Source organism: Lampetra fluviatilis, chromosome 79 (genome assembly GCF_964198595.1).
Source record: "Lampetra fluviatilis chromosome 79, kcLamFluv1.1, whole genome shotgun sequence".
NCBI lineage: Eukaryota > Metazoa > Chordata > Hyperoartia > Petromyzontiformes > Petromyzontidae > Lampetra > Lampetra fluviatilis.
The window spans coordinates 217544-244958 of record NC_136353.1 but is presented as its reverse complement, the minus strand read 5'-3'; the positions used below and the strand labels follow the sequence as shown (position 1 = coordinate 244958).

Genomic DNA, 27415 nt, shown 5'->3' with positions numbered 1-27415 from the left:
GCCTTCCAACGAAGGTTCCTCGCTCATCAGGAGATGTCGGGGTGGTCCGACACCACTGCCCTGCGTGCGTTGCCAGCGATGCTTGACGACGACGCGCTTGCAGCCTTCACATCTGCTGCAAGGTCGTCCCGCTCTACGCTCCAGGCCGCACTACACCTGATGGCGAAGGTGTTCGGGCCGCCCTCCACGTGTCGCCACCAGTTCTACGATCGGCGGAAGGTGGCTGGAGAAACGACGCTCGCCTATCGCACGGCACTACTCGCCTTGGCGGACGCAGCTTTTCCCCGCATGGATAAGGAGGGGAAGGACGCCATGGTGACGGAGCAGCTGCTGGCGTTGGCCCACGAGTTGGGGGTCCCCATCAATGTGGCGGACGAGATGGATATCTGCTCCCTGGCGATCGCCACGAGCATTCACGCGTACGAGGTCCTCAAACGCAAGCCGGGGGTCGTTTGCAAATGGGCGGGGAACGCGGCACTGGCCGCCACGATCGCCGAACCTCAGCCAGCTGCGGATCAGGAGCAGGCCTTCGCTGCATCGCGTCCGGGGGAGTGGAGAACGGGAGGTCGTTCGCCCACACGTTCACCCCGCAAGCTGGAGCAACCGAAACCTACGACGTCCGTCGTCTGCTACAACTGCGGCCTTCGGGGTCACGTCGCAGCCGGGTGCCGGGCCCCGCGTCAGCGCGCCACAGGACCACGTCGGGACGACGACCAGGGCCACAAGTCATCCCAACAAAACCCGGCAAGTCGCGGCACCTCACACGTTCGGTCCACAAACACGGCACATTCGGGTCGCCGCTTGGCGGTGGGGGGTTCGCGGCTGGGTGCCGGGGGTTCATTTCGGCGAGGGGGGTCCGTACGCGGCCCGCAAGCAGTCGAGTGGTCCGAATTGGCCCACAGGATCGTGGCTGCGTCGGCCGGGTCGTCCGTGGTAACGGGGTTCATTGACGGGGTTGAGGTCCGGGTGCTTGTTGACACGGGTGCGTCGGCCACCATCATCTCGGACCTTATTTATAACATTCTTCCCGTCCAAAGTAGACCCCTTCTGCCAGTAGACGTGCCATTTTATGCGGCGAATGGGGGATCCCTGGGGATCATCGGCCAGATTCGGGCGACTATTTGCATTGGTGACATCAAATTGGCGGGCCCTATTTTTGTATCATCATCGCTGGCCGTTCCCTGTTTGCTAGGTACGGACTTTTTGTCCAAAATGCCCATCAAAATTCTTATAGATCAGGCCTGCATAGAGCTTCCGTCAGGTCGGCGGGTTGCGTTCTTGACGAGCCCTACCAAAATGCGCACGGTTTGTGCGACGGTGCAGGCGCTGGCAACTCACACTGTACGGGTGCCCCCGGGATCGCAAATGTTAGTACCCCTTCGGTTCAGGAAGCCACTCGAGGTGGGTGCGGAGGCACAGGGGGTGCTGTTGGGGCCGTCTAACAGAGCCAGAAGGGGCCTCGACTTAGCGGTTGCTCAAACCATGGTGAGAGGGGACAGTGAGCCGTTCGTAATGGTCCTGAATACGGGGTCGCGGCCGGCCGTAATTGCGCAGGGAACGGTGCTGGCTCACGCCGCGCCGCTACCCGTTGAGGAACGGCTCGTGGCTCAAGCAGATTTCACTGTCAAGTCGCATCCTCCAAGTGATGAGGGGACTGAGTGGTTGGACTCGTTGTGTGCCGGTTCTGCTAACTTGTCCGAGGTGCAATTGGGAGCATTGAGGGGTTTGCTACTCGAGTTTGCTGACGTGTTCAGCAAACATAAGTACGATATCGGCTGCACTGACCTGTTGCGCCACCACATAGCTACAGGGGACGCGGCCCCTATTCGTCAGAATCCCTTCCGGCTCAGCCCAGCCGAGAAGGAACATGTGCAATCGACGGTTAATGATATGTTGGCGGCCGATATCATTTCGCCCTCTTCTAGTCCGTGGGGTGCTCCTATTGTCCTAGTAAAGAAACAGGACGGGTCCTTGCGGTTTTGTGTCGATTTCCGCCGCTTAAACAAAATCTCGATGGCGGATGCGTATCCGCTCCCCAGGATGGATGAGTCGCTGGATGCCTTGGCGGGAGCACAGTTTTTTTCCACACTCGATCTGCTTTCTGGATTTTGGAAATTGCCACTCGATAACGAGTCTAAACCTAAAACTGCTTTCCGGACACCTGGTGGCCTATTTGAATTCAACCGTTTGCCCATGGGCTTACATTCCGCTCCCGCCACGTTCCAGAGACTCATGGAATTGGTTTTGTCGGGCCTCCAATGGGATACCTGTTTGATTTATCTCGACGATATCATCGTCTTTAGTCGGACTTTCGAGGAGCACCTCCAGCGACTGAGAGCGGTGTTCCTCAGGATGCGTTCCGCTAAGCTTAAATTTAAACCGGCTAAATGTTTTCTGCTTCGGGAATCGGTCAGGTATTTGGGCCATATCGTGAGTCGTTCAGGGATCTCGACGGACCCTGCTAAGACGCATTGCGTCAGCTCATGGCCAACGCCAACCTCGGTCACGGAGGTTCGCAGTTTCATTGGTTTCGCCTCCTATTACCGTCGTTTTGTCAAGCAATTTGCCACCATAGCCAGGCCCCTGCACGCTTTGACGGCTAAGGGTGTGAGGTTTCACTGGGGGGCGGAAGAGGAGGCTGCGTTCTGCTCCCTTCGTGTCGCCTTGGTGCAGGCTCCCCCCTTGTGTTACCCCGATTTCACACAACCGTTTTTGCTTGACACAGACGCCAGCAACACGGGTATCGGGGGGGTGCTCTCACAGGTGGTCGGGGGGGTTGAACGGGTGGTCGCCTACGGTAGTAGAGTTCTTTCCCCCGCCGAACAACGCTATTGCGTAACTCGTCGTGAATTGTTAGCGATTGTGTTTTTTACACAGCAATTCAGGCCGTATCTTTACGGCCGTCATTTTACGGTCCGTACGGACCATGCGGCTCTACAATACGCTATGCGCGTGGCACAGCCATCGGGCCAATTGTCCCGATGGTTGGAGGTCCTTCAAGACTACCAATTCACGACGATTTACCGCAAGGGATTGCGACACTCAAATGCGGACGCCTTGTCGCGGTTGCCTCCGTGCACGGACTGCACATGTTTGTTGGGATCGGCGCGGTGCAAACCCCCGGTCGCCGGCACCCCGGGAGTTGCGCTCGCCGCCACTGACACCCCGGGAGAGGACGCCCCCACGGGGAGGGATTCGCTGTTGTCGTTGCCCCTCATTGAGTGGGGCCGTCTCCAGATGTCCGACAGCTCCCTACTTACGCTACGTCGGAAAGTTGGCGCTCCCGAGGTAGGGGAGGCGCGGGTCGGTTCCTGAGTGTGCAGACAGGGCCTTTTGATGAAGTGGGACAACATGTCCCGGCGTCACGTGCTCGTTGTGCCTGTTGCTATGCGGGGTAGGGTTGTTCTGGCAGCTCATGAACGGCTCATGCATCTGGGTTTTCACAAAACGCTCGCCCTAATACAGCGAGACTATTATTGGCCGGGGATGGGTAACGACGTGGCGAATATTCTTAAGGGATGCGTAGGGTGCGCCAAAAGGAAACCGCCACCATTGGCAGCTAATCCACCGCTGCAATCCATTCAGGTTTCGCGTATAAACGAATTGGTAGCGTTGGACATCTTGGGGCCCTTTCCGGCTACACCAAGGGGAAATAGGTTCCTGCTGGTTGGCGTGGAATACTTCACCCGATGGCCTATGGCATGGCCGCTCGCCAACCAGTCGGCTGCGGCGGTGGCGGACGCCTTTGTCCAGGGTTATGTTTTGGACAAGGGCGCCCCCGAACGCTTGCTGACGGATCAAGGAAAGAATTTTTCGAGCGTTTTGTTGCGCGAGGTGTGCGACCTGTTGGGTACAAAGAAAGTGCGTACTTCCCCCTACCACCCGCAGACTGACGGGATGGTTGAGCGTCTGAACAGGACGATTACGTCTATGTTGTGCCAACAGGTCTGCGACGATCAGGTTGATTGGGACTTACAGGTGCCGGGGGTACTCGCGGCCTATCGAATGGCCCCTCATGCGGCGACGGGGTTTTCCCCATTTTTTCTTATGTATGGGCGGGAGGCCGATCCGGCCATGGACGTCCAACTGGGGATTTCCCAGCCACGTGCAAAATCTAAATTGGCAGACCACATCAAATTTAATATCGCCAAATTGACTGAAGCGCGGGAGGCGGCGAGGTTGAATTCGCGGTCGCGGCAAATTGCGAACGAGAAATTGCATGAGCGGAGGGTGCATACGCATGATTGGAAACCAGGCGATAAGGCTTGGCTGCATTGTCCACATGCACCGTTGGCTACGTCCCCCAAGTTGTTGAGACCTTGGAGGGGTCCGGTGGAAATTGTGCGGGTTGCACGACCCCAGAGTATACAGATTAAATGGGGGAAACGCCGTTGGTACGTGCACCCCTCCCGACTGAAGCCCTATGCGGCACCGTGTGACCCCGTTCTGTGCCGTGACGACCGGGCGTGTGATGTGACCGTCGACTCGGGGAGGGAGGTGTCGCAGGCTGATCCTCACGTGTCTCCACCTGACCCACCCCCAGGTGCCTCGGGCTTGACGGCTGCTGACCGTCGGGAGCCTGAACCCCGGGGCACGCACGGGTCCTCGATGCCTGGCCGATGTCTTCCTGAACCGCCGGCACCACCGGACGTTCAACCGCGTCTGGTGCCGTACGACGGACCGGCAAGGCGGACTCGGGCTAGGGCTCAACAATTTTCATGAAGACGTTTTTTCTCTACACCGAGCTCGCCCGGTGTTCCCCTCTGCCGGGGTAATGTCCCGTTGTAGGGACGCTCGGAAAAAAGGGGACACTGCACGAGTCGAAAGAAAAAAAAAAAAAAAATTTCCATTTATTTTCCTTTCTGCATACACATTGCTATTGTCACTCGCCGGTTTGTATATATTGTTCTATTGTCGCGGTGGCATTGGTTGATGGTTGCGGATGGTAGTGTTCGCGTCGTGTTGTGTTGTTACGTTAGTTGTTGTTCTTGTTGTTGTGTTGTGTTACGGGGCACACAGGGCGGTTTGTATATTTTTATAGCAGCCGGGTCGGCTGCGAGCTATGTGGTAGGGGGTGATGTAGTGGTGGTGTTGACGTGCGCCGACTGTGACAGTGATGGATCACGGGGCGGCGCGGGGTGCGGGGTTGGGCACGCGTTGTGGGCGTGGTGTGGACGCGCGCGCCGGGAGTGACAGATGACGGGGCGGCGCGGCGTGGGTGGTGAGGCACGATGAGATGTGGGAAAACAGGATCGTAGCCAGCGCCCAGCGATTGGTCGAATAAGTGGGTGCTCGCAGCGACGTCCGCAGGTGGGGTATAAAGGGGGACGCGCGAGAGCACTCGGAGAGAGTTACCCAGTTGAAGACCCGAAGACGGAGCTGAAGACCTAGTGCCCCGAGACCCCTAGTCCCGCCGTCCTTGTGGGGACCGGGGCCCTGTGTGGCTCGGAGGCGAGGCTGTGGGACCCGGGGTCCGACGCCCCCGTGGGTCGGGCTGGGGACCCACAGTCGAGACGGATACCCCGGGCAGGGAGTGTCCCGAGTAGCTCAGTGGCGTTAGTCGCCGAGTAGCTAAGTGGATGTTGGTCATCCGAGTAGCTCAGTGGCGTTAGTCGCCGAGTAGCTAAGTGGGTGTTTGTCACCCGAGATACTAAGTGGATGTTGGTCATCCGAGTAGCTCAGTGGGCGTTAGTCGCCAAGTAGCTAAGTGGGTGTTTGTCACCCGAGATACTAAGTGGGTGTTTGTCACCCGAGATACAAAGTAGGTGTTAGTCACCTGTGAACGAGTTTGATAAAATAAAGAGTGTGTTACCCGTGAAGTCGTCTCCCGCCGAGTTACTACATTACACATGCATCAGATTTTTGGGTTCCTCACATATGGTATCAGAGGTGTGGGTCACTCTCAATCGAACAATAACGGGAATCGTTTCAGTTATGACAGCTTGCAGATAGAAACATGGCATGATCGTATACTATAATGACAGAATTTGTACCCCAGTGGAGGGCATCCCCCACCCGGCGCTTCTTACCGGTACTGTGAGACTTACAAATCCAGACCTCTCCTCCTCCTGAACCGTTCACAATACCCTGTGGTAGTACCATAATCATCTCAATAAAGCGATCACTTTCCAATGCCCATTTTGATCCCGGGAGTTACCCGGGTGGTGTCACACTGTAGTCATTGTTTTAGCATGTCACAAATTCCGATATGGCTTGTGCAACGGCCAGAGAGTGACAGCGGCGGGGGCCGGGCTGCAACCTTTTTAGACAGTTTATTACATTTCAAAGTGCATGGGATTGGCACTCCAAAAGATGATAAATGTACAGTAACGCCAACTACATCCGTGGCAAACATGATACGCAGACACATGCTGCATATTATGCAACACATGCCCTTACCATCACCAGCATGCACAAAATCTCAATTACACAACGGAAGTAGGCAGCAAGCCGTCCATGGAGACGTGATCAACGTCAATACATAATAATGGTAATAAGTCGGAGAGTACCCATTGTACCCATCAAACAGTCAGCTCGGTTGCCCCATGCGGGTATTGACCCATGGGCGAAACTGTAGGGGGCGCTACGCAACTGGCCGTGGTCCCGGCAGGTGAAGCTGGCAGCTCAGTCCGCTAAGACTCACTGTATAGCGACCCCTGCCTACTCGTAAGGTAAAGTTGTTTGGGGACTCCACTAATCGCAGCACGCAGCACCCATTTTTTACATAAATATACGTAATATTAGTGTAACTACCATTCGCACACTTGCATACACACCACACTCACACAGCGCAGGGTCTGCGCCCACAGTGCACTGCACCACTGCGGCGCAGACCTTGCCAGACCTATGCTTTCGCTCTCTTCCGGGCGTTTTATTTATTTATTTTTATCGAATCAAATTGAGCTTTCGCTCTCTTCCGGCTGTTTTATTTTTATCGAATCAGAGTGAGCTGTCTGGGCGGGGCCGTAAATAAATAAATAAACATCCAGACACGCACGCAGAAGACCAAACCAGCGTAGTTGTTTAAGATTTGAGATCGGGGGCATTCCCAGTGGTTTGGCCATGTGCCTGCATCTGATATAATGAATATTACATGCACTGGAATACATCCACTACTAATCCCACTTCTGACAATGGCTCTGATAGCACATAAACGTTATGTGAAGGAGGCCCATTGCCCAAAACGTTGCCTTTCCCATATTTGTTCTGTTAAGGCCACAGTGTTACTAAGTTGTATTCTTGATTCTTTCGGTAAAGTCACGTAGAAGGGAAATAATAAAATAATAAAAATAATTGTATTATTGTTTTATTTCATTATTTTTTATTATGCTTTATTTTTATTATTTCCCTTCTACGTGACTTTACCGAAAGAACCAATAATATGAATCCCTGCAGTCACGAAAGCTTTAAATTGGATATCTAAGTTGTTTTGTCTGTAGCAACAGAGTACATGTGAGACACGAGTAGCAGAGCTTACAAGAGTTCCCTCAATGCTTTGTTGGTGATCATGATGTCATGAAGAGCTGGGATCGATTTGTCCGTCAGTGAGCAGCCCTGCAGGCTACAGGGAGAGAATGAGGCACTGAGTGGGGTGAAATTGGAAAATAAAAAGTGTACACTCACAAGAAATGGAGAGCAACTCAACATCCTTCAATACAATTACAAGGGAGTAAATCTCGTAGAATCAGCTAAACAAAGAGGTAGGGAGTGATCATTGCGGACCCAGCAACGCAACCCTACTTGTCTATTATTTGTTTAATGCGGCTTTGTCCAACACGGCATTTTCCAGGAACATCACACCTCGCATTCGGCGAGGTCTGCCTGTGCGATATATTGTATTAAACATTGCGTTGGTCCATGAAAGGACACTGTAGATACAGGCAGTCAGAATCAAAATCTTAATATTTAAATTGGAGAATCCGAAAAGCTATAAAGCTCATTATCACAGAAGCCCACGCTACCCATTACGAGGCCAAGGCTGGTTTAAACTGTACATTGGGTAAGGATAAAAAGAATGTTAAAATGTATAGGGTCGGCGTATAAGAGTCATTGGTGACCTTATGGCTTTAATAAGGATCATATTGTTGTGTTATTAATGTAAACGTATGGGTGGGCAATTAATGTCAAGCTTGCAGCCGTTCGTTATATTAAATTCTTAATTTATAACGTTAAACACAGATGATCATCGATTATATCCAGAGCGTGCCTATCTGGCTTCCAACATCTGGTGAAACCGGTAAAACCTCTCCAAAGGCTGTACCATTCCGGCGACCGCCACCATGTACGTGACAAAACAAGTAGCTATGCTTTATTTCAGGATCAAATACTATATACAGTACATTACACACTACATACAACTTAAACAATGAAAATACTGCACGTATATAAATGTTTCATGACTAATAACTACAGTCATAGAAACAGAAAACATACAGTGAGATATGGCGAAAATTTCGTGCAATTCGGCGTTCGCCAGAGCACCGGTCTGAAGGCTGCATCAGTCCGACGATTGTCAAACACAGGTTGTTGTCTAACACAAGTTGTTGTCAAACACAAGTCGTTGTTGTCAAACACAAGTCGTGTTGTCAAACACAAGTCGTTGTTGTCAAACACAAGTTTTTGAACAAGAGCGTAGTACGCACATCAGCCCTTGCGGAGTCTTCAATATTGGAGTGGTGAGTGCGGTACAGTAAATACAGTAATTCTAGATTTGAAGCTTTCGTGACTGCAATGATTCATATTCTTAGGTTTTTTCGGTAAAGTCACGTAGGCTGTCGTTCCTGACTTACAGTATCCTGGAGTCTACAAATTGAGTTGCATTTGTGGTGATTGCTACATTGGAAAAACGAAACGTCATGTTTCTGATCGTGTCCGCGAGCACAAGTCAGATCTGAAACACGGCAGAACTGATTCTTCGGCCGTTGCCGATCATTGCTACAACTCGGTGGGCTCTCATGAAACGACGAAAACCAACAGTATCATCACGAGTTCGACTTCCCTAATCGAACCAAGCAAACGTCCCTCTCTAAAACCATCGGCGGCAAGACCTCCCAGACTCTATGGTCTTCCCAAAATCCATAAGGAAGGCACCCCGCTACGACCCATTGTGTCGACGATAAACTCTCCTACGTACAAACTAGCCCGTTTTCTATCAGATACTCTGCTCCCTTTCACAGGCAAGACCTCTTCAGCAGTACTCAACTCAACCCAATTAGTCTCTATGGTTAAGGACATGGTACTATCTCCTGATGACATCCTCGTCAGCTTTGATGTAGTATCTTTGTTTACCAAAGTCCCAGTACCGGACACCCTAACAATGATTGAGGACTTAGTCCAACATGGATTGAATTCTGATGCACCTGCGCTGGTTAGGCATTGCCTCACCAACACCTATTTTACCTGGAATGGCACCTTCTACAAACAGAATGAGGGTACCCCTATGGGCTCCCCTTTGTCACCAGTTATAGCCAACATATTCATGGAAAAGTTTGAATCAGACGCCATCCAGACATCCACCCTGCGTCCTTCCCTGTGGAAGAGATATGTGGATGACACTTTCGTCATCTGGCCACATGGCCTCCCAGCATTGAACCACTTCTTGGACCACATCAATTCTAGACACCCATCCATCAGATTCACCATGGAAGTGGAGAAAGACGGTAAACTACCATTCTTGGATATTCTGTTTGAGAGGAGTCCTGACGGTTCCTTGGGACATTCTGTCTACAGAAAAGCCACCCACACAGACTCCTACTTGAAACCGGATTCCCACCACCACCCATCTCAAAAGAACTCTCTCATCAAAACGCTATACCACAGAGCACATGGCATTTCTGACAAACACCACCTGACCGGTGAATTAAGACATGTACATCAGGCCCTCAGGATGAACGGATACTCTGACCGTACTATCCGCCAAGCTGTCTCTCCCACCACACAGAAACAGCCACATGAAACTCCGACCAAAACCATTACGTTACCATACATAGCTGGCGTGACCAAAAAGATCTCCAAAATTCTAAACAAACATAAGATCCAAGTCCGATTCAGTACAGTGCATAAAATCCGTGATCTGATTCCATCTGTGAAGGATGTCGTTCCTGACTTACAGTATCCTGGAGTCTACAAATTGAGTTGCATTTGTGGTGATTGCTACATTGGAGAAACGAAACGTCATGTTTCTGATCGTGTCCGCGAGCACAAGTCAGATCTGAAACACGGCAGAACTGATTCTTCTGCCGTGGCCGATCATTGCTACAACTCGGTGGGCTCTCATGAAATTGTCTTTTCCGAGACCAAGGTTCTCTGAAAACCTCCCGGCTACCATCAAAGGTTTGTACACGAAGCCATACAAATATACAAACACAGACATAATTTCAACCGTGATGATGGGTACAAACTTAGTAATCATTGGAAAGATGTTATCAACCACGCAAAAAAGACTTAATCACAAATTTTTTGGACCATCTTATCTGACAGGCACTATTTTACTGTACTTTACCGAGTGTTAACATCCCCAGTTATTTTAACAGTACTCTCTTCATTGTTCAGCCAGCATTGGTATAAACATGGGCATTTTCGTTCTTTTGTCTATCATGTGTATCAGACCCCCCCCCCTCCCCCTCTCTCTCCATTGTGTTGGCGTGTGCAGTAATTGGCCGCTTGCGCACAAGCGCTTCCACGTCCGTCGCCCACCCTTTTGGCCTCGCCCCCCCCCCGGCCCCCCCCCCTCCCTCCCGATACGTTCCATTCATTGGCTACCATAGTCTGATGAGCTCCCCCTAAGTTTGTACCCATCATCATTTTCGTTCTTTTGTCTATCATGTGTATTAGACCTCCCCTCCTCCTCTCTGCCCATTGTGTTGGCGGGTGCAGTGGCTGGCCGCTTGCGCACAATCGCTCCATTGTGTTGGCGTGTGCAGTAATTGGCCACTTGCGCACAAGCGCTTCCACGTCCATCGCCCACCCTTTTGGCCTCGCCCCCCCCTCCCTCCCGATACGTTCCTTTCATTGGCTACCATAGTCTGATGAGCTCCCCCCTCCCTCTCCCTCCCCCCCTCAACTCGCTTTTAAGGGATTACATCTTGAATCATTGCCTCACTTGATACAGCTAATCTGGCTGTGACGGTCCCACCTGATGACGGAGACTTGTGTTGCCTCCGAAACGTCGTGATTTTTGTTTTTATTTTATTTTACTTTCTACGTGACTTTACCGAAAAAACCTAAGAAGATGATTCCTTGCAGACACGAAAGCTTCAAATCTAGAATTAATGCCCTCTACGGGGAGGAATTCCACCTATCTGTTAGAGTTTTTAACAGACAAAGAGACAAGAAGTCACAGCTTCTCGAGACGCTGGCCTTCCTCAAGAGATGCCGAGATAACAAGGTAATACCCATCGCTTTCACACTCACATCCGCTGCTGTGTCCTCACCGAACTCCAAACAGATCTTATTTAAAGCCAGCCTATCACTAATCTCGGAGAGAATAAGGTTACTCCGATCTGAACTCGATAATTTAGACAAGACTCTCTTACAAACACATTTAATGTTAACACAAAAAATGTCACCTTCTGATTGGAACCACGTTGATAACATGACTTCTGCTTCTGCTGACTCACTGTCAGCCAAATGCAAAGCTAACCTGATTTCTAAATTCAACCTCCTATCTAAGAAGAAACCAGAGCCACACATCACAAAGCTGGATGTTAACAAGACCGTGATTAATCAGAGTAACATCCCAATTTCTGACACTCTAAAAACGGTACTGGCCAAAGGACTAAATTTCGCCGTCACCCCTAAATATATACCAGTAGAGGATATGATTTCCCAGATTGATGTAGCCCTCAGAGGCATAGGACACATCCATGCGGATGTAGCAAGAGCTGAAATAGCTACTATTCTTAAGAATGCTAAGAAACCCACTAGTAACATCAGCAAAAACGAACGCTCTGAACTCGCGGACCTAAAAAAGAGAGATGATATAGTCATCCTCTCGGCAGACAAGGGCAATGCCACGGTCATCATGGATAAAGATTCATACAACAACAAAATCCTGGACCTTCTTAATGATGGGAGTTACTCCAAAATTAAAAACGATCCCACTAAAAGGCTAACGACGAAAACCAACAGTATCATCACGAGTTCGACTTCCCTAATCGAACCAAGCAAACGTCCCTCTCTAAAACCATCGGCGGCAAGACCTCCCAGACTCTATGGTCTTCCCAAAATCCATAAGGAAGGCACCCCGCTACGACCCATTGTGTCGACGATAAACTCTCCTACGTACAAACTAGCCCGTTTTCTATCAGATACTCTGCTCCCTTTCACAGGCAAGACCTCTTCAGCAGTACTCAACTCAACCCAATTAGTCTCTATGGTTAAGGACATGGTACTATCTCCTGATGACATCCTCGTCAGCTTTGATGTAGTATCTTTGTTTACCAAAGTCCCAGTACCGGACACCCTAACAATAATTGAGGACTTAGTCCAACATGGATTGAATTCTGATGCACCTGCGCTGGTTAGGCATTGCCTCACCAACACCTATTTTACCTGGAATGGCACCTTCTACAAACAGAATGAGGGTACCCCTATGGGCTCCCCTTTGTCACCAGTTATAGCCAACATATTCATGGAAAAGTTTGAATCAGACGCCATCCAGACATCCACCCTGCGTCCTTCCCTGTGGAAGAGATATGTGGATGACACTTTCGTCATCTGGCCACATGGCCTCCCAGCATTGAACCACTTCTTGGACCACATCAATTCTAGACACCCATCCATCAGATTCACCATGGAAGTGGAGAAAGACGGTAAACTACCATTCTTGGATATTCTGTTTGAGAGGAGTCCTGACGGTTCCTTGGGACATTCTGTCTACAGAAAAGCCACCCACACAGACTCCTACTTGAAACCGGATTCCCACCACCACCCATCTCAAAAGAACTCTCTCATCAAAACGCTATACCACAGAGCACATGGCATTTCTGACAAACACCACCTGACCGGTGAATTAAGACATGTACATCAGGCCCTCAGGATGAACGGATACTCTGACCGTACTATCCGCCAAGCTGTCTCTCCCACCACACAGAAACAGCCACATGAAACTCCGACCAAAACCATTACGTTACCATACATAGCTGGCGTGACCAAAAAGATCTCCAAAATTCTAAACAAACATAAGATCCAAGTCCGATTCAGTACAGTGCATAAAATCCGTGATCTGATTCCATCTGTGAAGGATGTCGTTCCTGACTTACAGTATCCTGGAGTCTACAAATTGAGTTGCATTTGTGGTGATTGCTACATTGGAGAAACGAAACGTCATGTTTCTGATCGTGTCCGCGAGCACAAGTCAGATCTGAAACACGGCAGAACTGATTCTTCTGCCGTGGCCGATCATTGCTACAACTCGGTGGGCTCTCATGAAATTGTCTTTTCCGAGACCAAGGTTCTCTGCAAACCTCCCGGCTACCATCAAAGGTTTGTACACGAACCCATACAAATATACAAACACAGACATAATTTCAACCGTGATGATGGGTACAAACTTAGTAATCATTGGAAAGATGTTATCAACCACGCAAAAAAGACTTAATCACAAATTTTTTGGACCATCTTATCTGACAGGCACTATTTTACTGTACTTTACCGAGTGTTAACATCCCCAGTTATTTTAACAGTACTCTCTTTATTGTTCAGCCAGCATTGGTATAAACATGGGCATTTTCGTTCTTTTGTCTATCATGTGTATCAGACCCCCCCCCCCTCCCCCTCTCTCTCCATTGTGTTGGCGTGTGCAGTAATTGGCCGCTTGCGCACAAGCGCTTCCACGTCCGTCGCCCACCCTTTTGGCCTCGTCCCCCCCCGGCCCCCCCCTCCCTCCCGATACGTTCCATTCATTGGCTACCATAGTCTGATGAGCTCCCCCTAAGTTTGTACCCATCATCATTTTCGTTCTTTTGTCTATCATGTGTATTAGACCTCCCCTCCTCCTCTCTGCCCATTGTGTTGGCGGGTGCAGTGGCTGGCCGCTTGCGCACAATCGCTCCATTGTGTTGGCGTGTGCAGTAATTGGCCGCTTGCGCACAAGCGCTTCCACGTCCATCGCCCACCCTTTTGGCCTCGCCCCCCCTCCCTCCCGATACGTTCCTTTCATTGGCTACCATAGTCTGATGAGCTCCCCACTCCCTCTCCCTCCCCCCTCAACTCGCTTTTAAGGGATTACATCTTGAATCATTGCCTCACTTGATACAGCTAATCTGGCTGTGACGGTCCCACCTGATGACGGAGACTTGTGTTGCCTCCGAAACGTCGTGATTTTTGTTTTTATTTTATTTTACTTTCTACGTGCCTTTACCGAAAAAACCTAAGAAGATGATTCCTTGCAGTCACGAAAGCTTCAAATCTAGAATCTCATGAAATTGTATTTTCCGAGACCAAGGTTCTCTGCAAACCTCCTGGCTACCATCAAAGGTTTGTACACGAAGCCATACAAATATACAAACACAGACATAATTTCAACCGTGATGACGGTTACAAACTGAGTAATCATTGGAAAGATGTGATTAACCATGCAAAAAAGATTTAACTACACTTATTTGCCAATCTTATTTGACAGACAACCATTACTGTTTAACCATGTTTAGTGGTGGTCTTCTTGTTACAGGTTGAGTCACAAACCGCACCTCTCCATAACAAAGGCTCAGCCTATATTATGCAGTCTATTCTTAGTCTCAAACCTCTCCTTACCATATTAATAATAAGTATGCGGCCCTTGCCCCACCACCTTCTCCAACCATTATATAAACGCAGTGGTAACTCCTGCAATCTCTCATTTACTTGATACAGCTGTCGTGGCTGTGACGGTACCACCTGAAGACGGAAGCTTGTGTTGCCTCCGAAACGTCGTGATTTTTATTTTTTATTTTACTTTTTAATGTTTTTACCTACGTGACTTTACCGAAAAAACCTAAGAATATAAATACAGTAACTTTTTACAACAGGATATAATTTTCTTTGTAGATTTATTTCAGAGATTTTCACATCGCAAACTATTTTAAGACACTAAATATATACAGAACATTTTAAAATATAATTTTCAAGAATATGCAAAATAAGCTATTTTAAACAATGATGCGATTATCGAGTGTTTTTGAAAATCCGGCACCCCCTTCCCCCCGAAGCCGCCAGATAATCGATGATCTACTGTATAAGCATAATATAGTTTGAAACAATATCATGGTTAGAGTAGGTAACGTGACAATTGTAATGGTATTGTGATTTAATAGTGGTTTAAAGTGCTGTAATAAGTGTGGCTAATAACTTAATTGATGCACACAAAAGAAAGTTATAATAGATGTTAAAATACTGTACAACATTACTATGCTATACCGAGTATCTTTGTGTTTTGTGTCCACATGTGTATATATTTGTTTAGGTGTACTTATATAAGTGTGCGTGCATCAGGACATTACTCACGCTAACATCTCCAAACTCCCTTCTCTCCCTAACATCACGTCCGCTAAAAGTCGCAGTCCGCTGTCTCCGATCTTGTTGCCATTCAGCCTAAACCCGGGTGGACGGGAGAAGGGACAGCGCTGACTCACTGAGCCCACGGGAACCGCGGAGTCAAACACGTGGTGAGTGAGGGACACTCACAATGGTGGTGCACATGACCAGAGCACACACGTTCATGAGCAAAGCTGCTCCTTGTTTAATGCTTCTGTGTTATACAGTTTATATATAACACGTGCCATTCACAAATATCAGTTTAATCACAATCATCCATTAAATTATACTGCACTGTACCTTTTATAATATAAAAAAGTGTTTGTTTTCTCAACACAAAATTACAACAGAGGATCACACACAAGTACATTTTCATCGAGGAACACGGAGATGTTTACAATTAATTAATGTATCTACTAACAATATGAATATTGCTTTAGCCGACATGTTAAATTAAACAAATGTGTTAAGATTACAGTGAAACATTTTTAAAGTGGACTCCATTAAGCAGGACAGCAAGATTAAATGTGTTCACATTTAAATGTTTACTTCACGACGCATTGCACCAACAATTAGCACAGTTCGTGCACAGAGCACATGTGAGAAACGAACAGCAAAGCTTACCCAAGAATCCTCAAGCCTGTGTTGGCCTTGAGGATGACACTGAGAGAGGAACCCGACTTGTATCTCAGTGAACACTCAAACAGGCTGCAGGGAGTGAAGAGATGATTAGTGGGGGCAGAGGGGATGGGTGGAGGGTCTGGGCACAGAGTGGGGGATGGTGAGGGATGGTGAGAGGTGGTGGTGGTTGACGGAACAGTGGTTGAGGGTCGTGTTTGTGGAGACATTGCACATATTCTTGGGTATTTCGGTAAAATCAAGTAGATAGGTTCAAATAAAATAACAAAGATAACAAAAAACTACGACGTTTCGATCGAAACACAAGCGATCGTCATCAGGAGAAAAAATTAGCGGGGAAGCTGCTGAGGCAGGCTGTTTTAAAGGTTTGAAATGGGTGTAGTCACCATATGACCCTTGGACTGCACCCATTTAAAACCTTTAAAACAGCCTGCCTCAGCAGCTTCCCCGCCCTTTTTTCTCCTGATGACGATCGCTTGTGTTGTGATCGAAACGTCGTAGTTTTTTTTTATTTGAACCCATATTACGTGACTTTACCGAAAGACCCAAGAATATGAATTCCTGAAATCACGAAAGTTTTGAAACAAAATGTAATCTATGACGTTAAACACAGATGATCATCGATTAAATCCAGTTCGTGCCTATCTGGCTTCCAACATCTTGTGAAACCGGTAAAACCTCTCCAAAGGCTGTACCAGTCCGGCGATCGCCACCATGTGCGTGACAAAACAAGTAGCTATGCTTTATTTCAGTGTCAAATACTATATACAGTACATTACACACTACATACAACTTAAACAATGAAATGCTGAACGTATATACATTTTTCATGACTAATAATTACAGTAATAGAAGCAGAAAATATACAGTGCGATCTGGAGAAAATTGCGTGCAATTCGGCGTTTGCCAGAGCACGGGTCTGAAGGCTGCATCAGTCCGACGACTGTCAAACACAAGTTGTCATCAAACACAAGTTGTCGTCAAACACAAGTTGTTGTCAAACACAGTTGTCGTCAAACACAAGTTGTTGTCAAACACAAGTTGTCGTCAAACACAAGTTGTTGTAAAACACAAGTTGTTGTTGTGAAACATAAGTTGTTGTGAAACACAAGTTGTCAAACACAAGTTGTTGTATAACACGAGTTGTTTTTGTCAAACACAAGTTGTCGTCAAACACAGTTGTCGTCAAACACAGTTGTCGTCAAACACAAGTTGTCGTCAAACACAGGTTGTTGTCAAACACAGGTTGTTGTAAAACACAAGTTGTTGTTGTCAAACATAAGTTGTTGTGAAACACAAGTTGTTGTCAAACACAAGTTGTTGTAAAACACAAGTTGTTGTTGTCAAACATAAGTTGTTGTGAAACACAAGTTGTTGTCAAACACAAGTTGTTGTCAAACATAGGTTGTTGTAAAACACAAGTTGTCTAACACGAGTTGTTGTTAAACACAAGTTGTCAAACACAAGTTGTTGTTGTCAAACACAAGTTGTTGTCAAACACAGGTTGTTGTAAAACACAAGTTGATGTTGCCTCACACAAGTTGTTGATCAACAGCGTAGTACACACATCACCCTATACAGAGTCTTCGACATTGGAGTGGTGAATGCGGTACAGTAAATACAGTTACTGTTTACAGCAGGATATTTATTGTCTTTGTATATTTATTTAAGCGATTTTCATATCGCAAACTATTTTAAACACTAAATATATACAGAACACCGAAAAACATCTTATTTAATAATGTGCAAAAATAATCTATTTTAAATAATGATGCGATTATCTGGTGTTTTTTTTATCCAGTACCCCCTTCCCTCCGAAGCCGTTGGATAATATAATCGATGATCTACTGTATTAACATAATATCGTTTAAAACAATATAATTCGTTAGAGTAGGTAATGTGACAATTGTAATTGCATTTTCTTGGTTCTTTCGGTAAAGTCACGTAGAAGGGAAGTAATAAAATAATAAAAATAAAACATAATAAAATAATTCTCACGACGTTTCGGCCACAACACAAGCAGCCGTCCTCAGGTGAAGACCAGGTCTGTCGGGGAGACAGACTCTGTTTTAATTTTATTATTGTATTACTTCCCTTCTTTACCGAAAGAACCAAGAAGATGAATCCCTGCAGTCACGAAAGCTTTAAATCGAAATGTAATTGCATTGTTATTTAATAGTGGTTAAAAGTGCTATAATAAGTGTGGTTAATAACTTCATTGATGAGTGCATAAAAAAAGAAAGTTAGAATCGACGTGAAAATACAAAATTATTATGCTATACTGAGTATCTTTGTGTTTTATGTCCACATGTGTGTGTATATATATATGTTTAGGTGTACTTATATAAGTGTGAATGCATCAGGGCATTACTCACGCTAACATCTCCAAACTCCCTTCTCTCCCCAACATCACGTCCGCTAAAAGTCGGAGGCCGCTGTCTCCGATCTCGTTGTGATTCAGACTAAACCCGCGTGGACGGGAGAAGGGACAGCGCTGACTCACTGAGCCCACGGGAACCGCGGAGTCAAACACGCGGTGAGTGAGGGACACTCACAATGGCGGTGAACATGACCAGAGCACACACGTTCATGAGCAAAGCTGCTCATTGTTTAATGTTTCTGTGTTATACATCTTATATATAATAGGTGGCATTCACAAATATCAGTTCACTCACAATCATCCATTCATTTATACTGCACTGTACCTTTATAATCTGAAACGTGTTTGTGTTTATAAGGGTGTTGTTTTGCCAGATCTCGTCAACACGCACACAGTAACTCAAGTAAATAGCTCATTAAATAAACTTAAAATGAAAACCAGCAATAGAAACATGGGAACATATAGTTCTAAGCATAGACAACAAGCAATTACGTAATGCTACAAAAGGAAAATAATTACGTAATGCAATACAAAAATTTACCTTAATCCTCGTAAAGCTCGGGCTCGGTTGAGGCAGGGCTTAAGCCTCGCTCCGCAGTAAACATCCGCAACCTCAACTCGCTGCACTAGTTGCACTTATGTAACTAATGCAAACATTTCCACACGTTGATTTTTTTACATGATTTATGGGAGCATTTCCGTAAATTCGGACTTCCATAAACCTGGGACTGCCTGCACATACATGCGTGTATTGACTAATTTTGTCCATGGCGCACTCAGATCACTGGATGAATTGCGCCTTATGTCAATTCTTATTATATGAAGATTTCTTGCATTTATTTTAATGTAAAAAATACTGTAACATTAAAACAACTGCAGACTCAAACAGGGGTGTGTATAAGTGTGTGTGAGTGTGTAGTAATGTGCAAGTATTCGTGTATATGGATATTAGCGTATATGCACATGTGAGTGTGTGTATATTCATATATGAGAGTGTGCATATTAGTGTACATGTAAGATCTAATAAATCTGAAAATCTAAATAGAATCGAGTCTGGATGGTGCTTCTACCCGTGACTAGAATGCATAACAACAGGTGGTGTAGCCTGCGGAGCTGCGTGATGGCAATGGAACAACATTCATCTATGCTCTACACAAACCCACACAGACAAGAGTGGTGATAATCTTGATTTGAAGCTTTTGTGACTGCAGGAATCCATACTCTTTGGTTCTTTCGGTAAAGTCACGTAGGTAGAAATAAATAAATCACGACGTTTCGATCGGAACACAAGCGATCTTGACCAGGTGGGACAACCACAGCAAGAAAATGCTGAAGTCGGCGGGAGAGCTGCCGTGGCAAGAAGTTATATAGGTAAGAGAGGGGGGGAGCAGGCAAGGAGGGAGAGAGAAGGGGGATGTGGTAGGGGGAGCCGCGTGAGCGCTAAGGGAAGAGGACGTGAGGCTGGGGGGGGGGGGGGGACGTGGGCGGAGCGAGCAGTAAACCGACAGGTAATGATGGAAACAACAACAACCAGTTAAGGCATTACCTGGTTGATAACATCCTTCCAATGATTGTTCAATTTGTGTCCATCTTCTCGGTTGAAGAGTGGTGATGTATGGTCAAATAACCCACAAGACCTGCATGGTGTGGGGGTGCCTTTTCCAGCAGTAGAGTGGCAAAAGGCTTTACTTGTACATGTGTAGGAGTTTCGATTTAAAGCTTTCGTGACTGCAGGGATTCATCTTCTTGGTTCTTTCGGTAAAGTCACGTAGAAAGAAATTAATAAAATAATAAAAATAAAACATAATAAAATAATTCTCACGACGTTTCGGCCACAACGCAAGTATCCGTCTTCAGGTGAAGAACAGGGTTGTCAAAGAGACAGAATCTGAATGGAACGCCCCAGGCTTGAAGCGACTATTTATGTTGGGATGGAGGGGCGAAGAGCGTCTTGACAAAATAATTTGCATATCAAGAGGAATTTAGCATATTTATGGGAAATGCAGAAATGCGATTAGTGCTACTTGTGAAATGCGTAGGGGGTCTGGCGAGGGGTTTAAAGTCACTATGCTCATGCATTATGCAGGATTAGCAGCATTAAATGGTAGGAAGTGAGGTCAGAATTAATAAAGGGAAGGAATGTTAATAATATGGTGCAATGGGAGACTAGTGGTAGGAGGCTTGCAGTGGAGCAAAGAATCCATTCCTTGCGGAGAATACAAGATATATAGTCAATGTCAGTGAGTGGACTGCGGTCTGAAAGTCACCATAAACGTGAACACAATCAGTTAAGATCCGAAATGGTTTATTACGTCCTTCCAATGATTGCCGAGCCAGAATCCATATTCTCGGTTGAAATTGTCTCTGTGTTTGTATATGTGGATCGCCTCATGGACGATCAGATTCACCATGGAAGTCGAAAAAGATGGCAAGCTACCCTTTTTGGATGTCCTAATTAAAAGGAGACCTGATGGTTCAATGAGCCACTCTGTCTACAGGAAACCCACCCATACGGATGCTTGCCTAAAACCGGATTCCCACCACCATCCATCCCAGAAGAATTCCCTCATCAAGACTCTATACCATAGAGCCCAATGCATCTCCGACCAGGAACACATTGCCAGTGAACTCAAACACGTACACCAAGCTCTTAAGGCTAATGGTTACTCCGACTACACAATCCGCAAAGCCATCACTCTAACCATCAAGAAGGATCCTGTTGAGGAGCCCTTCAAAACCATCACCTTACCCTACATTGCTGGGGTCACAAAAAAGATCTCCAAAATCCTGGTAAAACACAAGATCCGGGTCCGATTCAACACAGTACACAAAATCCGTGATCTGGTCCCGTCTGTAAAAGACGTAGTTCCCTGGCGTTTACAAACTAAGTTGCCTCTGTGGTAGCAGTTACATTGGAAAAACCAAACGGCATGTCTCGGACCGCATCCGTGAACATAAAGCAGATTTGAAACACGGTAGGACAAACACCTCAGCCGTGGCAGATCACTGTTACAATTCAGTGGGCTCACATGATATTGACTTCTCCAAGACAGAGGTTCTCTGCAAGCCATCCGGCTACCATGAGAGATTCGTCCATGAGGCGATCCACATATACAAACACAGAGACAATTTCAACCGAGAAGATGGATTCTGGCTCAGCAATCATTGGAAGGACGTAATAAACCATTTCGGATCTTAACTGATTGTGTTCACGTTTATGGTGACTTTCAGACCGCAGTCCACTCACTGACATTGACTATATATCTTGTATTCTCCGCAAGGAATGAATTCTTTGCTCCACTACAAGCCTCCTACCATTAGTCTCCCATTGCGCCATATTATTAACATTCCTTCCCTTTATTAATTCTGACCTCACTTCCTCCCTTTGATGCTGCAAATCCTGCATAATGCATGGGCATAGTGACTTTAAACCCCCCGCCAGACCCCCTACGCATTTCCCAAGTAGCACTAATCGCATTTCTGCATTTCCCATAAATATGCTAAATTCCTCTTGATATGCAAATTATTTTGTCAAGACGCTCTTCGCCCCTCCATCCCAACATAAATAGTCGCTTCAAGCCTGGGGCGTTCCATTCAGATTCTGTCTCCTTGACAGACCTGTTCTTCACCTGAAGACGGATACTTGCGTTGTGGCCGAAACGTCCTGAGAATTATTTAATTATGTTTTATTTTTATTAATTTATTAATTTCTTTCTACGTGACTTTACCGAAAGAACCAAGAAGATGTGTAGGAGTGTGTAAGTTTATATGTACACTATGTGTACGTTTGTGTGTGTACATGTCTGTGTGTGTATATACGAGTGTCTTTGTGTATTTTTATGCGTTTTTGGGAATGGTGGGAAAGTCGTTGGCACATTACATTACGAACTAAGTGACCTGGGTTTAATATCTGGTAACAGCATCAGTGGGGAGTGATAAAAAATCTGGTCCTGGAACTCCCGTAGGGTGACTGAGCCTTAAATGAGTACCTGGTATGGTGTGTAAACATCAGCAATGGGTAGAGAAAGACAGCCAATGACGGTACTAGTCAGGAAAGTGCGATCAGCACTTGCCTCAAAAGTGTATGCAGGCTCCACTGGGAGATTGTCTTTGTGCTCTAAAGTGCAGTGCAGTAGTGTGCTTGTTCTCTGACACTAGCTTCACTTTCCCCAACAGTTTGTATGGGCTACTTGGGGGATCTTTGTCTCTTTAATGCTTTACAACTAAGATTGACACCCATTACATATCAGCTGTCTCTGTAGTGGGGGGCACCATCAATGACCATGATCCACTGTGAACCAGGGGCTTTAATCGGCCACGTGGATCACACCGTTACCCTCACTCTCCACTGCAGAGCCGCTATCAGGGCTCCATTTTTTCAGTGCGGCCGACGGTCGCCTCACTTCCTGCACCTAGTGTGAGGGCTATCATTATCGCTAATTAAATGTTGCTGAAGATGATAGAAAGCGTTAATGCAGCCATGCATATGCATACTTTTTCTTCCTTTTGTACTTTAATGTGCAGCGAGTGCAGCATTCACTGTGGACCCACCTACTTACTATACATTTACTCACCCACTCACACTAATTCACTCATTCACCAACCCACTCACACACTAATTCACTCATTCACCAACTCACTCACATCCTCACCTAACTCAACATACTCATCGATCCATCTGTATTAAGTTGCAGGAGGCTTGGACGACGTAGTTGGAGGCACACGTATTTATTAACACCAACGTATTTACAGAGCCGGGGATACACAACACTTGAAGGGGTATCGGCCCCTTCACCCGTCTAACAGGGAGACCCAACGTCTACCCCGGCTAGCCTACTCCCAGGTCCTCCACTACAGAGCTAAGGGAGGCTATCTATCCCAGCCCTGGTCAAGCTGGGATTCCCGGCACCCTGAGTCTCCAGACCGGCTCTTATAAGAACATCAGTCTGGGCTCTCGGGGCCACGCCACCGGCTTTCCCTGGTCGGTCCTGACAAGGACAGCGAGCCAGAGGAGTTCCGGGGCCTACTCTAGCTGGTCTTCAATCTTCGCTGGTTAAAGCTAACACTCGACCTCGTGCCCTCCGGCTCACCACCTTTTATAGCAATCGGCCCCCGGGGGGGGGGCGTGGGGGATGCAGGTGCGGACGTCGGTGTGAGCACCTTCTCTGTGTACGGCCATAACCACGCCCCTTGTGTTTGTTACCCATCCGTGCCAATACACCTTTACAAATACACCTCTACACATCCACCAAGTCACCCACCAACTCAAGCAGGCACGCACTCACTCACCAAACATTATCCCTCAATGGATGAGTGGGCGTGAGTATGGGGGGAGAAGAGTGAAGGGATGGGCAAGGGTGGGTGATGGGTTATGGGAAAAGTGAAAGCAGGAGCAGGTTGGGGGGTTAATGGGAGGTATAAGGGGAGGGGTGAGCGTGGAGTGCCCAGAGAGGAGTGAAGTGAGGAGTGAGGACAATGATGGCAGTGGCAAGGGGAAGAATTTGTCAAAAGTTGTATTCATGCTTGGGCTATGCAAGAGCGAGTGTTTACTTCAGTATAGCGTTACATTGTACTGTGTGTGCACAGTTACTAAGCGAGGAGTGTTATAAACAAAGATCTGCCATACAGCCTTAACAGACTCCTGGGGAAAGTGCTGTTAGGGAGCACCTATGAAGGCCGGCATGGCATATGATGGGGTGGGTGGCCAGCATCATGACCGACTGCTTTTGTCTCCTAATTAGCGATGTTTTACACACTGCACCTGGTACTCATTTGATCGAGTTGATATCACACACGGACACACGCAATTTGTGAAGTAGTGAATGCGAGGTGTGCCAGTCTTACCATAGCTCTTTACATCTGTGCAGTCCAGGCTGAAGCCTCTTCATTTCCTCGGTGCCGATGCCGCAGCCTGACAGGTTGAGTCTCTCCACAGGTTCCTCTCGATGCAGCAGGACCCAGGAGATGACAGTGCAGTCTGGCAGAGACAGCCTCATGCATGGCAGGTTTATCTTAGTCATGGACCGAGTGGCATCACTCAGAGACTTGCTGTCGTCCAGCTCGTGCACACAGTGCAGGAGACTGAGGAGCCTGTTAAACTTCTGAGTCTCCATTCTGCGATTGAGCCACTCGATTATTTCCTTTTGAGAATCTGCAGATGGAGGATCCAAAATACCCTCAAAGAACTTCCATGGAGTGCTTGATGCTAGTCCACAAAAAAACCTCTGAAACACATCAAACCTCCCATCTTTGCTGTCCTCAATAGCCTTGATGACGTCACTCACTGGCCATGTTGAATCTGACAGATGCACGGCTATTGCTGCAAGGAATTCCTGCATTGTCAAGTGTAAAAATGAATAACAACTCCCAGGTTGAATGCCCTCATATGTGAACACTTTGTTGATGAATGTACTTCCGAGTTCAGAAGAACTAACAACACACTCTTCTAGATCTTTTTGGCTGAATATCTGGATGTTTTGCTGAACCCCCTTCAGAGCCATATTGCAAATAGATGATACGATTCCCTTGGCTGTGCGGCTGCCACGTCCATGGTGTTCCATGAGCCCAGAGACGTATTGTGTGAAGAGGTCAGTCATTGATTTGAGGATTATCTCAGAATGATCAGACTTTTGTAAATGTTCCTTCAGTGTAATGGCTGCTATATGGCAGAATGAAGGGTTCTGGGACAATGTATTCACTGTTTCATTTTCCTGCAGGAGCTTGAGTGCCCTTTCTGCTAGACTCCTATCTTGGTAAAATTTGTTAAAGAATGCTATTTTATCTTTGTTGGAAAACCCAGTGATTTCAACAGCTCGATCAACATTCACTTCCCTCAGCTGCTCCATGGCAATGGGTCTGGTCGTTATCAAGACCGAGGCCTTGGGCAAGAGACTTCCATTCACTAGGGAAGCAATGATGGCTTCTACTGTTGCTGTCTTCCGTGGATCAGTGCAAGCATTGGCATAGTGAAGGCACTTTCCAAACTCGTCCAATCCATCCATAACAAAAAGGGTTCTCTCTTGGTTTGCGAAAACCTCAACCGCTTTGTTTCCCAAACATGAGTGCAGCACAGAAAACAGCTCTACGAGTGACACCTCTCCAACATCATTTATCTCTCTGAACGTGATGAGCACAATGTGCTCAAAGCGTTGTGCAAACACTCTCTCACCTGACAGCAGGCTGTGCACAATGAATTTGCTCAACATGGTTTTACCGCTGCCTGGAATCCCCACTACAATAACAAGTCGGGGGTGTGTTTTTTTCCCAATGGAACCAATGGGATCAAAGAGCTTCTTGTAAGTCATCCCTTCTCTCTGTGCTCTCTTCATCAGCTCCTCGTGCTGCTTGCCTCTCGCTAGTAACTCGTGCTCCTTGGTTTCTTGCTGGCGGTAGTAGGGAACCAGAATTGGCTTCACCATCCTCTCTAGTAAAAACACTGCAGGTTCTCCAGGTCGTGCGTTGTAGTCTCGTGTTAATGATGTCCACTTCAGCAAGAATTCTCTGTAATCATCACCAGGGTTATCTAAATTAAACAGAAATATATTAACGAACAAATTAGTTTCATTTACACTATAAAAACATTCCTATAGCAGACAAATATGTTTGAAATCAACTACATAATTTAAAAAAGCATAGCGAATTCGTTCACCATGGATAATGTAGCAAAATCATGTACATCACGAATTACTGTGTGGAAAGTTATTCCGATGTGTATTCTACAAATGCAATTTGTATAAACACTGTACCTTTGTAAAATATATTTTTTATCTTGACAAAAATGTTCCCACCACTCGTCTTGTTTGTTTTGGTTGTGAAAAAGATAGTACCACCACATTTAGCATTACGGTGTACATCAGCATCATCACAACCTAATTATATCAATCTGTGTGTAAATTTGTATTGCTGCCCTGCCCTACAATTATTTATTTGTGTTGTTTAGGATGTTGAATTTTACTTTTTATATTTCACTGGTATTGGGGCTGTGTTTCCTCTCCCATCTCAACAGAGGCGTAGCTAGGATATTTTGTGCCCGGGGACGAACTATAAAATTGGCGCCCCCCCCCCCCCCCCCATTAATCACATTTTCCTATTACATCGAATAAGGAATAACAATTAAAATTTTAATGAAACATTGTATTTAAAGAAGCAAATTCATAGAAATTATATTACATGGCTCACTCAGTCACTGTCGTAGACTGGTTGACATAGTCTACAAAATATAAATTTTTCTTGATTTCACTGTCGCAAACTGGTCAATCACGTAATCAAAATCTGTTTTTTCCAATGTTTCTCTTTCAACGCTAAGAAGAGCAAGATCGCTTAGACGATCTTGTCCCATTGAAGCACGCAAATACGACAAAATAAGTTTCAATTTGCTGAACGACTGCTCACAGCTTGCAATTGAAACTGCTATTGTTAATAAAATTTGCAGTGAAATTGGGAAATATGTCGTCTCCATAAAACACAATAAAACCAAGAAGATCCAAAGGAGTTTCTGGTAGAACTTCATTCTGGTTACTGAGCAGCATTTTGCAATCTCCAATTTCTGTGAAAAATTCGCGGCCATTGATGTCGGTGTCTTAGAAATTTCCAAAATCTGTGCAATTTCAACGAATTGCATCAACATCTGTGTCGGATAGAAGAGTTTTGACGTCCAGCAGAAATCCAAATTTCGTGTTCAGGTCTTTTAGTCGTAAAAACCGTGTTGACATCTCTTGTCGAAGTCGATAAAAAACGCTCTTCATAACGTGCACAATTTGTTCTTCTGCTGAAAGTCCTGCATTTCTTGCCAGTTCTCCTGGCATCTTCCGACGTCGCCTAATTCTTCTGTCCACATCGATCCCCCAGGCTGTGCATCTTATTTTGGCGTTTTCTACAGCAACT

At 46.5% G+C, this 27415-nt stretch overlaps 2 protein-coding genes across 3 annotated transcripts in view; both read right to left on the bottom strand.

Moving 5' to 3' along the window:
- LOC144953600 (NACHT, LRR and PYD domains-containing protein 3-like) overlaps nt 1-26332 on the bottom strand; it is a gene marked incomplete at its 5' end in the record, with an annotated part of 29775 nt that extends 3443 nt beyond the window's left edge. Inside the window, 6 exons of the mRNA XM_078884165.1 lie at nt 7478-7561; nt 15484-15570; nt 16138-16221; nt 18528-18614; nt 24377-26054; nt 26278-26332. Coding sequence (XP_078740291.1) covers nt 7478-7561; nt 15484-15570; nt 16138-16221; nt 18528-18614; nt 24377-26054; nt 26278-26332 — 2075 coding nt within the window. The remainder of the gene's footprint in view (nt 1-7477; nt 7562-15483; nt 15571-16137; nt 16222-18527; nt 18615-24376; nt 26055-26277) is intronic.
- LOC144953613 (NACHT, LRR and PYD domains-containing protein 3-like) overlaps nt 1-27415 on the bottom strand; it is a 274124-nt gene that overhangs the window by 102157 nt on the left and 144552 nt on the right. The window lies entirely within an intron of this gene.